Source organism: Charadrius vociferus, unplaced genomic scaffold (genome assembly GCF_000708025.1).
Source record: "Charadrius vociferus isolate BGI_N301 unplaced genomic scaffold, ASM70802v2 scaffold63, whole genome shotgun sequence".
Classification (NCBI taxonomy): domain Eukaryota; kingdom Metazoa; phylum Chordata; class Aves; order Charadriiformes; family Charadriidae; genus Charadrius; species Charadrius vociferus.
This window is the reverse complement of record NW_009647579.1, coordinates 936,045-949,531: the sequence shown is the minus strand read 5'-3', so window position 1 is coordinate 949,531 and position 13,487 is coordinate 936,045. Positions and strand designations below refer to the sequence as shown.

Genomic DNA, 13,487 nt, shown 5'->3' with positions numbered 1-13,487 from the left:
CTGGAATCTGTTTTATTTCTGAAAGTTATTGAAAGTGGAATTGATGTGTTATTGATGTGAATTGATTATTCCAAAATCACTTATTCTTTTTATTTAAATTGATGTTTCAGTGGTTAATGCCTTGCCTTGACATTTTTTCATTACTGGTAGTGTTGAAATATACTTTTCTGTTTTGCAGTGCTTTTGTAACAGATGAAATAATTGAGTAGCGGTTAGAGATGTGTTTGGGCAACTTGTAGAGAAATTTTGAGAGGCAGTGCTAGTTTGAAACTTTGGTTTTCTCATACACAAACAATACAATGCTTTAAAAAATGCCTTCTCCAGTAATGAAGGGGACACTATAGCATGACTGGCAGGGCATTGCTGTACTAACTGGACATGTGAAATAGTAAAAAATGAGTGTTTGGAGATTTGGAATTTTTTTAAAAATAAATTTTCCTTGAAACAACAGCGTGATAGAGAATAGTTATGTCAATAGTATACCCTTTAAAGTCAGAATAAGGTACCATTATTTGAGGGTAAAAAAACCCCACCCAGTCTCTATGAAAGTAAACCAGTACATTTTTATTGTTTAATAATAAACAGCCTCAGCTAGCCGTAGAGTGAACAATCTGAGGAAGCTCTTCTTTGTGCTGCCTGTAAAGTGAAATATGATTACTTTTGGCATGGATCCAGTTAATGCCACACATCCAGGGCATCTGGTATGATAAAAAGGGAAACAAAGAAATTTTAATTTGCGTGTTGTTATGTGATTTTTCCAGTGGATGTACAAAGTGCTGAAATTCTCAAAAAACCAAAGACGAGACAGAGAATGGAGTTGGTTTATAAAACAAATCAAAAGCCCCATAAAACCCCTCCAGACAGACCAAACCACATATGCATTTTAGTTATTTAATCCTTTTGTAGAATCACCTTGTAGCATCTGTTCACTCTGAAGCCTGGAGGCAGAATACATTGATTTGTTAAAATTCATAGTGCATGAAATCGATTTTTAACATTTTTACTATTTTGTATCAAACAAATATTACTATTAGATTTCTTCATATATCAACAGGGTATTTTTCAGAACCTGTATATATATATATCGCTATGGCAAGAGAAAATATTTGTTCTCCTGACAGATCACATGAACTGAATTAAACCATAGAGACTATACCGATTACTAATAATTTTGGGTAATCTGTTTATGCTGTATGTTTGTGCTTGATAACATATATGCATGGTAATAAACATTCCACAGTACTTGTCTCTGAAATGTTCAGAGGTTTTATAAACACTGTATTTTTTTAATACCAAAATAATACTAGTTTAATTATGAAGCAGTAATGTATTCCAAAGGGAAATATGATTTGTAATAAATACTTATTTTGACATATCTGATTTACGAAAAGGTAAGATTAGAAACTTATTTCCAATACAAAAACAATGGCTTTATCAATTTTCAGAGAACTCTTCTGTTTTGGGGTGAGTCCCTATGTTAGTAGGGAAGCACCTGTGGTAACTGGAAACTAACCTTAGTTCCGCGTATCTGGGAGAGATGGGCTGTGACCATAGGGCTGCTTCACCAGCTTAAAAATATCTGGTCAACATATAACTTTGATGTTATGAAATTGTTTTTGACATCGATGAAACAATAGTAAACTGCTTGTTTTCCATATTCTTTCACTGTTAACAACACTTTCTGTTTAAAAATATCAGCTATATTTAAAACTGGTTTTGCTAAGATGTTATAAACGTGATATATCTTAGTTTTTGAAGAATTCCAATGAACAATTTTAAATTTGTATGAACTTTACATATTTCATGAAAACTGCTTGTATTTTATGAGTTTCTGAAAAGCTTTAATGACTGTAACAGTCCTGTGCTGTAGCTAATCCTTTTGTATATGGACTGATAGCCGTATGTATAAAAGTCATCCTGAGTACTGAAGTCAGTGGTGTCTGAATCTGACTGTTGGTCAGTCAGTGTGTTTTGAAATAGCTCTGGAAAACGCAGTGTTGCGCTGGTGACAGTTGAAGTAGCCCTTGTCTGGGAAACTGTCATCTTTGCTTTGCTGCTCTTGATTTCCAGGCCACATTAGCTGAAGTCAAGAATATGCAGATGTGTCTTTTGATTAATTTGGGCCTAAATTTCAGAAATATTTTCAAATGACAAGTTAGATATAAAATAAGAGGTTGATGCATTTAATGAATATTTGGGTATTTTGTATTCATTGTTATTTTTATTATTACTTGCAAAAAACATGAAAGGCACAGTTCAAGGGACAGTAGTATTTTAATTCTTCTACAAAGATAATTAGTTTGATTTAGTTTTCTTGCCTATAATAAGGCTTTAAGACCAATGGCCTGATAAATAAAAATTTTCCTTCTCCTAATCTGTTGAGGTAATTTTTTAATCCAGTTGTGGAGACTGAAATAATGCTTCACAAAAGCATTGCCTCCACTGTTATTTCGCATGAAGTATGTCTTCATTGTCTCCTTACAAATTAATTATTATATTTTAAAATGTATTTAAAACAGTAATTACTAGTACTATGGAGACACTGACTAGTATCTGCTTAAGTTAGCTATGTTTAAGTTGGGGGAAAAAAGAATCATTTTGCATTTTAGCCGTATGGGTGTTTATGCTATCCCTGCTTATTTAGACAAATAAGAATGTGCCTTTCATCTGTTCAAAGTATTAAGCTGCAATGAACCACGTTTACTAGGTCACTATGAAGTAATTGTTTTGAAAAAGCAGCCCTTTTCTTGTGGCTTCAGAATTGCCTAGAGGCTAGGATGTAAATTTTCCTGTTTCAACTTACTGAAATTTAATAATGAAATAGGAAGTTCTCTGCCTTCCAATATACTGCTGTAATATCTTTTTATTTTAAGAAATAATAAAAAACCCCATTTCCATTATGGAAAATCAGGGGAGTGAAGTACTTGTTTGTTGATGTTGTATACTGCGACCCTTTATGATAGCATGATTCGTGATACTGTTTTTAATGATATATTGCTCTTTATTATAAACCTGAGACAATTTGTTTCTCCTCTGAACATTTTATTTTCAGAAAGTAGTACTAACATTGTTTTGAAAATGTGCTACTTAGTACTTCATAGCTTACATTTTCTCTAAAAAATTGCAATTTAATGTATATATTATGTAGTCTGTATTTTTGTTGAGTGCAAAATTCATTAAGTTTGTCGAAGCTCTGACATATCTGGAGATGTAACATATGTTTAGAAAGAGGAAACTATAGGATGAGTTCTGCCCCGTGAAACTCTAGGAACTGCTTGTTATAAAATTCTACCCATGATCATGGCCAGCAGGTAGCACAGTGCATAATTGATGAGCCATTTAAAAGTGAAAAAATTGGGTTTAAGTGTGACGACGCAACATAATACTGAAGATAGTCATATATAGCTAGCAAGTGGATAGGCCTGTCTGTCGTCTTGTGTAGAATAGTCTTTATCAATCTAGATATTATATTGACATTGATAAAACTGCATTTAAACTGAATGGTCTAACAATTGGGGTGTATCATCTTTTAGGGAGGGTTCACAACAGAAAATAAAATCTCAAAGCTAAATTTCAGAAAGAATTATTTTTATTAAGCAGCAAATCCCGAAAACCTGGAAGCTGAATAGTTAGAAATAAGATCAAAATTACTATATGAAGTGAAAAGAAGATACGGATATCCCTAAAGAGAAACCCAAATGAAAAACCCAACGGAAAATTATTTGACTGAATAACTACCCCAAAACATATCTTGTGATACCAAGCATTATTATTGTTCTCACACATCCTTAGTTTAGTGTGACTTCAAGAGTCAAAAGGATTAACCAAAAATTACTTTGGTTTGTGAATTAGTGTATGCAGACATTTAAGCTTAAGAAGTAAGTCTAAAGAAGAATTCGGAAATCCTTAATCATTGATATCAACATGTAACAATACACTGACAAATAAAACCTTCTTGTTCATTTTTCAGCATTTCAGGGAACACCTTGACAAACTCTTTGCAAAAGGAATTGGAATGCTGGACATTGCTTTAAATGAAGCTTTCAACATGCTCAATGAAGTAAGTTAATGCTTTTCAGATTATGCTGCTGACTCCTCTCTTGCTATTTAGCAATTACTGTCAATTTTAGCATAATAAATTAGAACTCAAAAATGTGATGATAGTAAAATATCTATATAACAAGAATTGTATATAAGCTATATGTGGGGAAAGATATAAACAAATTTATGTTTTTATATGTATACATTCTATATTAACATATTTTGTGTCTATGTATACACCTATGCACACATGCATACATTAAATAAGGTTTATTTCAGTATCTGTTCTATGTGTGAAAAAACACTAGGGTAACATGCAAGTTTCACAGTTTAGATCGTTCTTTTTTTTCTTTGGAAGGGCTAATATTTTAGGAATGACAGGAATTTGTAGATTCCTAAACACACTATTAATAGAGTCATGAAGTGATTGTTCATTGGTTTGACTTTTGGCATGACAATCTCTTACAGCTTACATAAAAGAAGTCATTTGAACATTTTTGTATTTACTTCTGTAATACTAAACCCGTGGCCAACTTTCTGATGACATTCCTGTGAATAATGTCTATAAACAGGAATGCAGTCTCTAGAAGATGAACATCACGATCATGGAGATAATCTAGTGCAGGGCATCTAGTTTCCCTCCCAAACTCCACATAAAATCAATGTAGCATTCCTAGTTGTCCAAGAAATTTTCCTTCAAAGGATATTTTAATTAAAGTCAGACCCATTGTCTTTGCCTGAAATGCTTTTCCTCTAAAGGTGCACATCAGTCCTAGTGGTGATCATGAAATGATTTTATGTAGTGTATTTCAGAGAGATTTTTTTTTGTCATTTCTGACAAAGGTAAAATATACTGTCATGCTACATGTTCCACCAAAGAACAATTTTAGCAATTTTTTGATTCAGCTGACTGCATACTTTCTTGTGAATGAATATTGGAAAAAGCAAGGAAAGAAAGGAGAAAAGTGAACAGTAGTAGCAATGAACAAGAATTAGTATGAGGGAGCAAACCAATAAAAATAAAATGCACCATCAAATATTTCTCATGATATTGGAATGAAAACCCTAGGTAGTGTGGTAGGACTAAAGCTATATTTTTACAGCCTCTGTTAATATCACTTGAGCAATAGGGTTTTTGTAAAAGAGAGCGTTCACTTTTTTTTTAGTAACTTATTACAAGCAGATCTCCAGGATATCTAAACTAATGAGCACTTGTAAAATTGTAAACTGCTATATCACAAAGCTACAGCACAGTTCCTTAAGCAAGATATACGTAGCAAACGCCATTGTGAAGGGCTAAAAACCCAAATACGTCAAAGGCCAGAGCAGATACTGAGGGGGAAAACGTGAGGCATTTCTGTTAGCCTCAGTGTTGAGGAAAGCAAGAAACTGATTAAAAAAACCCCAACCACTCATTTGTTTCCAAGTGCCAAGAGCCCCAAAGTGAAATACCAGCAATCTGTGATCAATGAGTCCTAAAGAAAACTTAAACTGTTATCCCAGAACATTCCCATTCTAAGACCTGGAATATTAGCTGTAAAGACTTTTCAAAATGATGCTACACGTAATCCCCACCTAGCATTTTCTAAGGCAACAAAATGAAATTTTCTATGTCTATGGATTCTTTCAGAATGCTCCATCTTGCTCAAAGTTTGCTTTTTTAATAGAAGACCAAACCCTTGTTCTTTGCATCATCTTGGTTAACCTTTGAACTGCATTAGCGAGTCAGCAAAACTGACTAAACACCTTCCAACAGGACCAATTCCTGCTAAGTGGTTGGATGTTACAAGTAAGCATAATCAGCCTATTAAAACATTCCCTAGAGCTTTCTTCTGAAGTTAATATTAGCAGCTTAAGATCTGACTGAAAATAATGTGGTGTTTCCAGAAAACAGTTTTCTTTATGTAAAAACGAAAAGAAAACATTTAAAGATTATGCATGTGTTCTTTTTAATAATCTAAATCGAGCAAGAGGTGAGTTGATCCTGATTTAGAACTCCTGTAGTGGAAGATATTTATTCTTTTTAGTGAAGAGAGAGCTATCATCTAGAAAGGCAGAGCAGCATCGAATTCCTGGTGAATTAAAATCACGTGGACTTTTAATCATTTAGTAATCTTTAAAATAGATTAGGCAAGATCTTCTGTTGCTTTGAATTTTTCAAACAAGATTACTTAAAGGCTTTTAAAAGCTTTTCCAAAGCAACAAAAAAGGGAGATTGCAATGCAATTGAAATGCGAGATAATGATTTGATGCCCAAATTACTGGGTTGAAATGTATGGACTATGGTTTTTAGATGATTGGTTTCCTCTACTAAATTTCTGATGATATTATGATGAAAATGTAGTTCCATGTGTATTTAGGCATTCAAATTTGTCTACAGAGAGAAAATAATCTCCTGATATGGTTATCATGGTGGCAGTCCAGCTGGTGGTAGTTACTATTGCACAATATTAATACTGTACTTCCAAGTAAATCCACTATGTGTTTCTTTCTAAGAACAACTTGTCCTTGAGAGAGAATCACACTTCAAGTGAAGAAAAGTAAATAAATATTTTATGTGTGTATATATATCTATATCAGATTTAAGGCTTAAAAAGAAATTTACAATGTTTGGAGACAAGCTTTCAAAAATAAACAAATCAATGCCTTTTTCATACTGCTTGAACCTCTGTGACATATTCAGGGTATCTCTTCTCAGTGAGCCAAACTGAGAGTAGTTCTGGCCTCCTGACATCCTTCCGTGACAGCCTATTTCCAAGAAATCTATAAACTCTATATGTGGGGCCTCCAAATAACTGCTCTTAGTGTGATCTGTAGGTGTGTATTACGGAAGAGCCTAAGTTGAGGGCTGACAATTTAGACCCCCTGTCTTGCTGCTTGATAGTTCAGATCCAGAACTAGCTTGCTTTATCATTCTGGGTTTGAACAATGCCTCGGAGTGTTGACTGGGATACATTCATTAGAAATCAATTCATCCTCCGTCTCTAGTCAAAGTATGGCTCTGAAAAGAGGCACCATTTTAAAAAATACGGTGTCTCTCCTTTAAACTGAGATACGTTTCTTTCAGTGTAAAAGTTACAGGGACTTAATTCCTGTCTCACAAATTAGATTCAGTAAAACTCACTATACTAGGACTAAGGTTAGTAAGGATTAGTAAAGAAAGCTGGAAAAAAACATTTTAAAAGTATGTTTTTATTTTTAATAAAGATGCAATTTAGGCATATTCTGCCTCGAGTTTTCTTCATGTCGTGAAGACAGTTTAGTTTCTCTTTTTGCTTAACATTTCCCAGGCCATCTATTTTTCAACTTTTCTAGCCTTAGTAGATCCCATGTCCTAAAAATCATGTACCTTTAGAATTAACATGCATCCTAACTAACCTCAACTGGATTTTAAGAATACAGACAAACCACTAACAACTCATGAATTAACAGAAGATTGAATAAAGACTGACCTATGCCAACTGATGTTTTTAGAAACTTTATTATTGTCACTCACATTTACCAGGGTTGTTTTGGAAAGAAATATTTCAGTCACAAAAGCAAGCATATTACTTTTTCCCCTTTTTTCTTTTTTTTTTTTTTCCCTCTGGTGCCTTTCCTTTTCTGCCTCCTTCTTGTTTTACCTTTTTTTTCAACTCAGCTTATATTCATGAAAATGTTTTAAAGTGTTTCCTTAAGTATAGTCATTTCTTTTTGGGGAAAAAAAATTGAAATCTGTTAGTCTGCTGGGAAAAGAAAATATCATCTGAAATAAGTAGCAAACTGTCTTTTGAGGGATGCACCTTGCAAATGAGACCTCAAAACAAAATACTCTGCAAAGGGTTTGACTTGACATATGTGCCTGTCTTTATACTGTAGGATCATAGATGAACTAATGGTTCTGATTCCTTTGTATTCGTCTTGAAGCACAATATTGATTAGTTCTTTTCTGGGCATAAAATCCTAAGATGAAAAGATGAAGACCTTCCTCCACCCACAGCCCATGTGTTCACCTAGACAGTACGGAACTAATTCCTTCATGTGGTACATGCCGAAAATGACAATGGGAAAAGCTGCATGAAGTAAAGAAAACTTTAGATGTTTGTAGAGAGTTTATTAAGAATTCCATTATAGGCATTGAATATAGTCTTAGGAAACTGATTGACAACAGTAAATAGCAACCAGTCTCAAGACGAGAAATGTTCTATACTAGTCTTCCAAATCTGTGTAAACTGGAATAAACATTACAAACAGTGATCAAGAAGACCTGAGATGAGGTTTTTTGCTTTGTTTTAAAATCTGTGAGGCAACTGAAGTTATAATGATAAGTGTGATATAAAAATCTCATTAGATAAACTGATAGTTTTGAGAATAAAGGGAACTGACATCCTGTGTACTGAATTGTACCTATGATGAGAATCTTTAGATCTGTAAGGTAATGATGGATCATGCTTACATGTATGTTCACATCTGTTCAAGGGGGAGTAATGACTGTTTGTATTTATACTGTAAAACCTATCTAATAGCTTCAAGCATTCTTGCATATATAATTCCAGAATTGACAGCATAAATATCTTTTCCATTATATACAGGTATATTGGCAAAGTCTCTGGGAGCTTCTATTGAGCAGCCTAGGCCAGAGAAAAAGCTGCTTAATCTCTATTTAAAAGAGTACAGCTAACCATTTTCCACTTTGTCTACAGGATGTGACATTTATGTGCCAGAAATCTATTCTTGTGAATTATAGGTTAGCTAAGGTCATCTTGTCTACACTTAAAAAAAAAAAAAAACAACAGAAAAACAAACCAAAAACAACCCTCAAAAAAGGCTGAGGGGGGAGGGAAGGAAATGCAGGGGGAGGGCAGAAGCAGCTTTATTTTACACAAATAGTCTATTAAGATTCTGGTTGGATTTTAGAATGGTTTAGGGGGTACACTAATTAAAGTAAATTAATTTAGTCTTGCAGTTACCTTTCAGTATTTGCCTAGGTTGTTAAGACTTGAAGATGGTTGAAACTGATGTCTTTTAAAAGCACGTTTAAAAATCCACTTCCAAATTCTTTCCAATCATCAATTTATGCAGTGTTCATTATACAGTGTGAGAATACACTCACAGTGCTTGGTACAGTAGCTAGGCACCTACTATGTCATGTGACAACTGCAATTATCTCTTTTGGTGACAAATGCGGTCTTTGCAGTGATTACCTTTAAAAAAAAATCAAAGCCAATTAAATAAAATTCTGTGACATTTCAAAGACTGTTAATCACAACCAAATGCTGTAAATGTCAGGATGCATTGAAATTTTTGCTGCTAACTGATGAATCACTGAGTTAATTGTAGTTCATCATAAGGCCCTTGTCATTGTTATTATTATGGAAAACACTTTCATCACTCTTGCTATTCAATAAAATTAAAGTTCTAGACAAATATGAGAAGATATTACTCATCAAAGCATTTGAATTTAATCTCATTCTTCAAAATATTCAGATAACTACATAGAATAATGCAGATGCACACAGAATGATGTTTTAAAATAAATATATGAAGGCATTCCACCTGTGTTAATTTCCCTTTTAATGTCATTTCCCTTGTCTCGTTCAAAATATGTTGTCCATGTGAGGGATCTATCCCTTGACAAAATAACTTCATTTTTATGAGAAAATATTGGATCTAAGATCATACTAATAAAGGAATCACACTTTAATAATTCTGGGTCTGGTTAAGACTGGAGAAACTGTCATGACTGAAGAATTTTAAGGATAGACTCCTTGCAGGTATTACAGATATGAGTTTTCACACAGGCAGTGCCAGAATATAGCTAACTCTGTAAACTCACATTGGTTTCCCCTTAAGTAACGTGTTTCTATAACTGTTCGCTGAGGTTCCTGTTTGATCAAAAGGAAAATGATCTGGAGGAGAGGTGCAGATGCTGTAAAGGCTTGTTGAATGATATTTGTGGATGCGATTACTCGGATATAGAAATGTGAAGGCAAAAGAAAAGAGGACTGAGCACTGCTGAAACCCACCATCTATTCCCTTTCTTACTGCAGGCATGTCTACAAAGATGCCATTTTTAGAAGTTAAGAACTTTTTCTAGAAAAAAGGTTTTTTGGAGTTTTGGGAAGAACAGCAAATATGTAAGGGCAAGTAGACTGCAGAAAGCTTAAAGACAGAGCACTTGCTAGCCCAAATTAAACTAGAATAGTCCAAATAAATTTTATTGAATCCAGAAGCAGTCAAAGTCCCTGCAAGGTAATTCACCTTTAAATTTAAATACTGCTTCTCAAAAGGGACCATCCTTTTTTGGGTGCTATTCAGCACACATAAGCTGGTGAGGTGGGACAAGGCAATTATTGCTTGGCTTCCTCAGTACCAAGAGAAAGGTGGTAGAACGAGCCCTTGTCTGACCTCAAACTTGGTAATGTACCTGAAAATTACATAGCAAGATAACAACAGGAGTTTGTTAATTCATTAAGATGTATTCAAATGTTAGCACAATCTATAGAGTTGCGTGTATTTTTTCAGTTTATTGATCTTTTCACAGATTTATTTTTTAAGTGTTCATACAGAGTAATTAATAATCAAATAATTTCCCAACTCTGCATTTTTTTGCTAAAGCCAGGTATTTCACCTAAGTTCCATGGATATTTAAAATAATACGCATACAAATAAGAACCTGTTCTTCAATAAGAGCACGCGGAGACACATGGATTTAAAATTCAGGCACCAACTCCAGAGTCAAGAGATCAAAGCTTATGTTATGGCTCAGTCCAGTTTACTTGCTCTTTGACCAGGAGAAAATCCCATTTGTGCAACAATGAAACTTTTTTTGCATACTCCAAAGGATATGTTGATTGCTTTCTAAGTACCTGTGCTCAAGTGCTGCCATTCAGCAGCGTGAATTACTGATATGTATTCATTTGAAGTAATAGGAGAATCTGAGAATATGTAATAAATGTATAAATATAATATATAAATATTAACTTGGTCCTCACAGATAAACATTGTATGAAAAATAACATATGGAATGTAATCCTGAGTGAATACGAATGCCATATGAATAGTCATGTGTCACTATGTGGCACATCTTCTGTACTTTGCAATAAAATTATCGGTCAATTCTTTCTTCTTTTTGAGCAGCTTGTACTTTTAAAATTATATTTAAATCAAAGCAAACCCTATGTAGATGCATCAATACATACCTGCTATCTAAACCAAGGAAATACACTTTTAATTTGGGAAAGTGCTATATTTATGTATGTCTCTTATTTTTCAAGCTGACAAAATGGGGATAGATAATGAATCCAGATTCTGTTACACAACTGAAGCTACAATTCAGTAAGAACATATGAGAAAATGTTTTCAACCTGAGACTTTTTCACCTGCTTCTAAGCATGCTAGAGATTTGACAAGATCCATGTTTATCCAGTGTGATCCTATCTATCTTCATCTAAGAGGAATTTGCTGTAATTAAATGAATGTTTCCTTTCACAGTTCAATCACACAGGACAAGGAAGTATTTGCAGCCAAGCCATAATGTTGATTACTGATGGAGCTGTGGACACATACGATACAATATTTGCAAAATATAATTGGCCAGACAGAAAAGTAAGTATGTTATCACCTTTATTTGATGGAAGAACCAAAGCTTCATATCCAATATAAAGTGTATGCCTATTGAAAAGTCAGTAACAATCTCTCTAATGATCTGAAAATGATTTTGGATAACTGGATGTTTCACTAATGACAAAAATGATTCTTATGTGATATTGCTGGAGGATAGAGATGGCCTTTTACTGTAGTAATGAACTTAAGATAATAAGATATAAAGGAAATATTTCCCTCCAGGGTGCATTTTTCACCATTGTATAATGCTTCCCCTGTGAGACATCATTAAACATGAAAAAATTTTCTCTTCTTCCTCTTAAAATTCTCATTAATAATTCAATGCTTTTTGAAGCTAAGGAGGGGTATGTAGTGTATACAGTGATCTGCTGTTTACTGTGACTGGAGAAGGAGCAGATGTAGTATTCAGTTTTTTAAATGTCTTTATTTGGCAGAGTGAGGGGTAGAGTTGGCAATTGGTGAGATTTTATTAAAAATTTATTTGGTTCTCTCTATCTGTATAAAGAAATTTGCCCAGAGTGAAATTACCGTGCTATATAATGCGTGGATGTTATACTGCAGTGCAGAAATGCCTTGAATTTTCCTGATGAGAAATTTCAAGGAGGCCTCATGTTAGGATGAGAAACAATTTCCTTCTATGCTTCTTATCTTCTGTTAAAGTAAGTTTCGGGACTATTTTAGGTAGTTTGTGTAGTCTGAGATACCTGCCATGTTATATGCCTGTGGAAGCAACCACCTCACTCTTCAAAGTGCAATTTGAGCAAGTAATTGATTAATAAGCGCGCTGCATGGGGTTTCAGTATTCTGTGGAAAAAAGTAGTAGTTTTGATTTGTAGTTTTTAGTCACGTTCCTCACATTTATAAAATTACATTTGTTTTCTGTTCTCTCTTTTTTTGTTTACCTGAACTAAACCTCATCTGTTAGCAATCAGTGAGCAAGAGAAAATGGGAAATTGGTGATTTTTTTACTGATCTTCTGAAAATGTTATGTCAATTACTGTCATTTTGTGTAGTTAAAATGACATACAGCTATTCTACTTTTTGTTGGTTAAGAGGTTTTTATTCAGAGAATGAAGAGTAATAATTAACTGCAATCTGAAGATCTATTTTTCTCTTCAGATAACATTCCTTTTAAGTAACTTTGTTCTCTAAAAGAAGAAAGTTCATACTTTTTGTGATTTTTACGAGGACATGCCAGGAAGTCTATCATCTTTAAAAGAATGCAAGGATAAATTAGTATTTGTATATTCTGAGGAGAGCTGTAATAGTTTTTGTGTGAATTGATGCTAGACTTCGTGTAGTGGAAGGGATGAGGAAGTTCAATATTTAATTAATGCATTAAGATGTAGAACTAGATATTATGAAAGAAGTTCCCTTGGAGGTCAGCATTTGTCCATTTTTTTTCTGCTCTGTGACATATAAGTACCACCTCCTAAGAATGTGATGATCAACTATGTATAATTCAGAGGAGAATATGTGACCTTTGATCATTGTCTCCCTAATTTTTTTCAGTCCTTTTCAGTGAGATTTTTTTGTTGTTGCTATTCACATGAAAATCTCCCCTGCCTTTTCTTATTCTTTATTTACTGTTGAAGATAGGTGATTCTTCAGGGGTAAAGCTTTTATTGATTTTTTTTTTTTGTTTGTATTTTTTCTGTTGATTAATAAAACATTTGGGAAGTTAGGGCTTTATAAAATATATTTGTCTGTTGAAATTACTGAATTATTCTGGAAACAGTAATGTATTTAGACTGTAGCTTGTTTTTCAGATATTTAAATATTCAAAATGAAATCTGTTTTTATCAGACAGGTTGTCATATGTTATGTTTTTCTTCCTAAGT

At 33.6% G+C, this 13,487-nt stretch overlaps 1 protein-coding gene across 1 annotated transcript in view; it reads left to right on the top strand.

Annotated features, from left to right (window-relative positions):
• CACNA2D3 (calcium channel, voltage-dependent, alpha 2/delta subunit 3) overlaps positions 1-13,487 on the top strand; it is a 459,453-nt gene that overhangs the window by 225,028 nt on the left and 220,938 nt on the right. The window contains exons 10-11 of the mRNA XM_009880928.1: positions 3,971-4,060; positions 11,515-11,628. Of these exons, the coding sequence (XP_009879230.1) occupies positions 3,971-4,060; positions 11,515-11,628 (204 nt within the window). The remainder of the gene's footprint in view (positions 1-3,970; positions 4,061-11,514; positions 11,629-13,487) is intronic.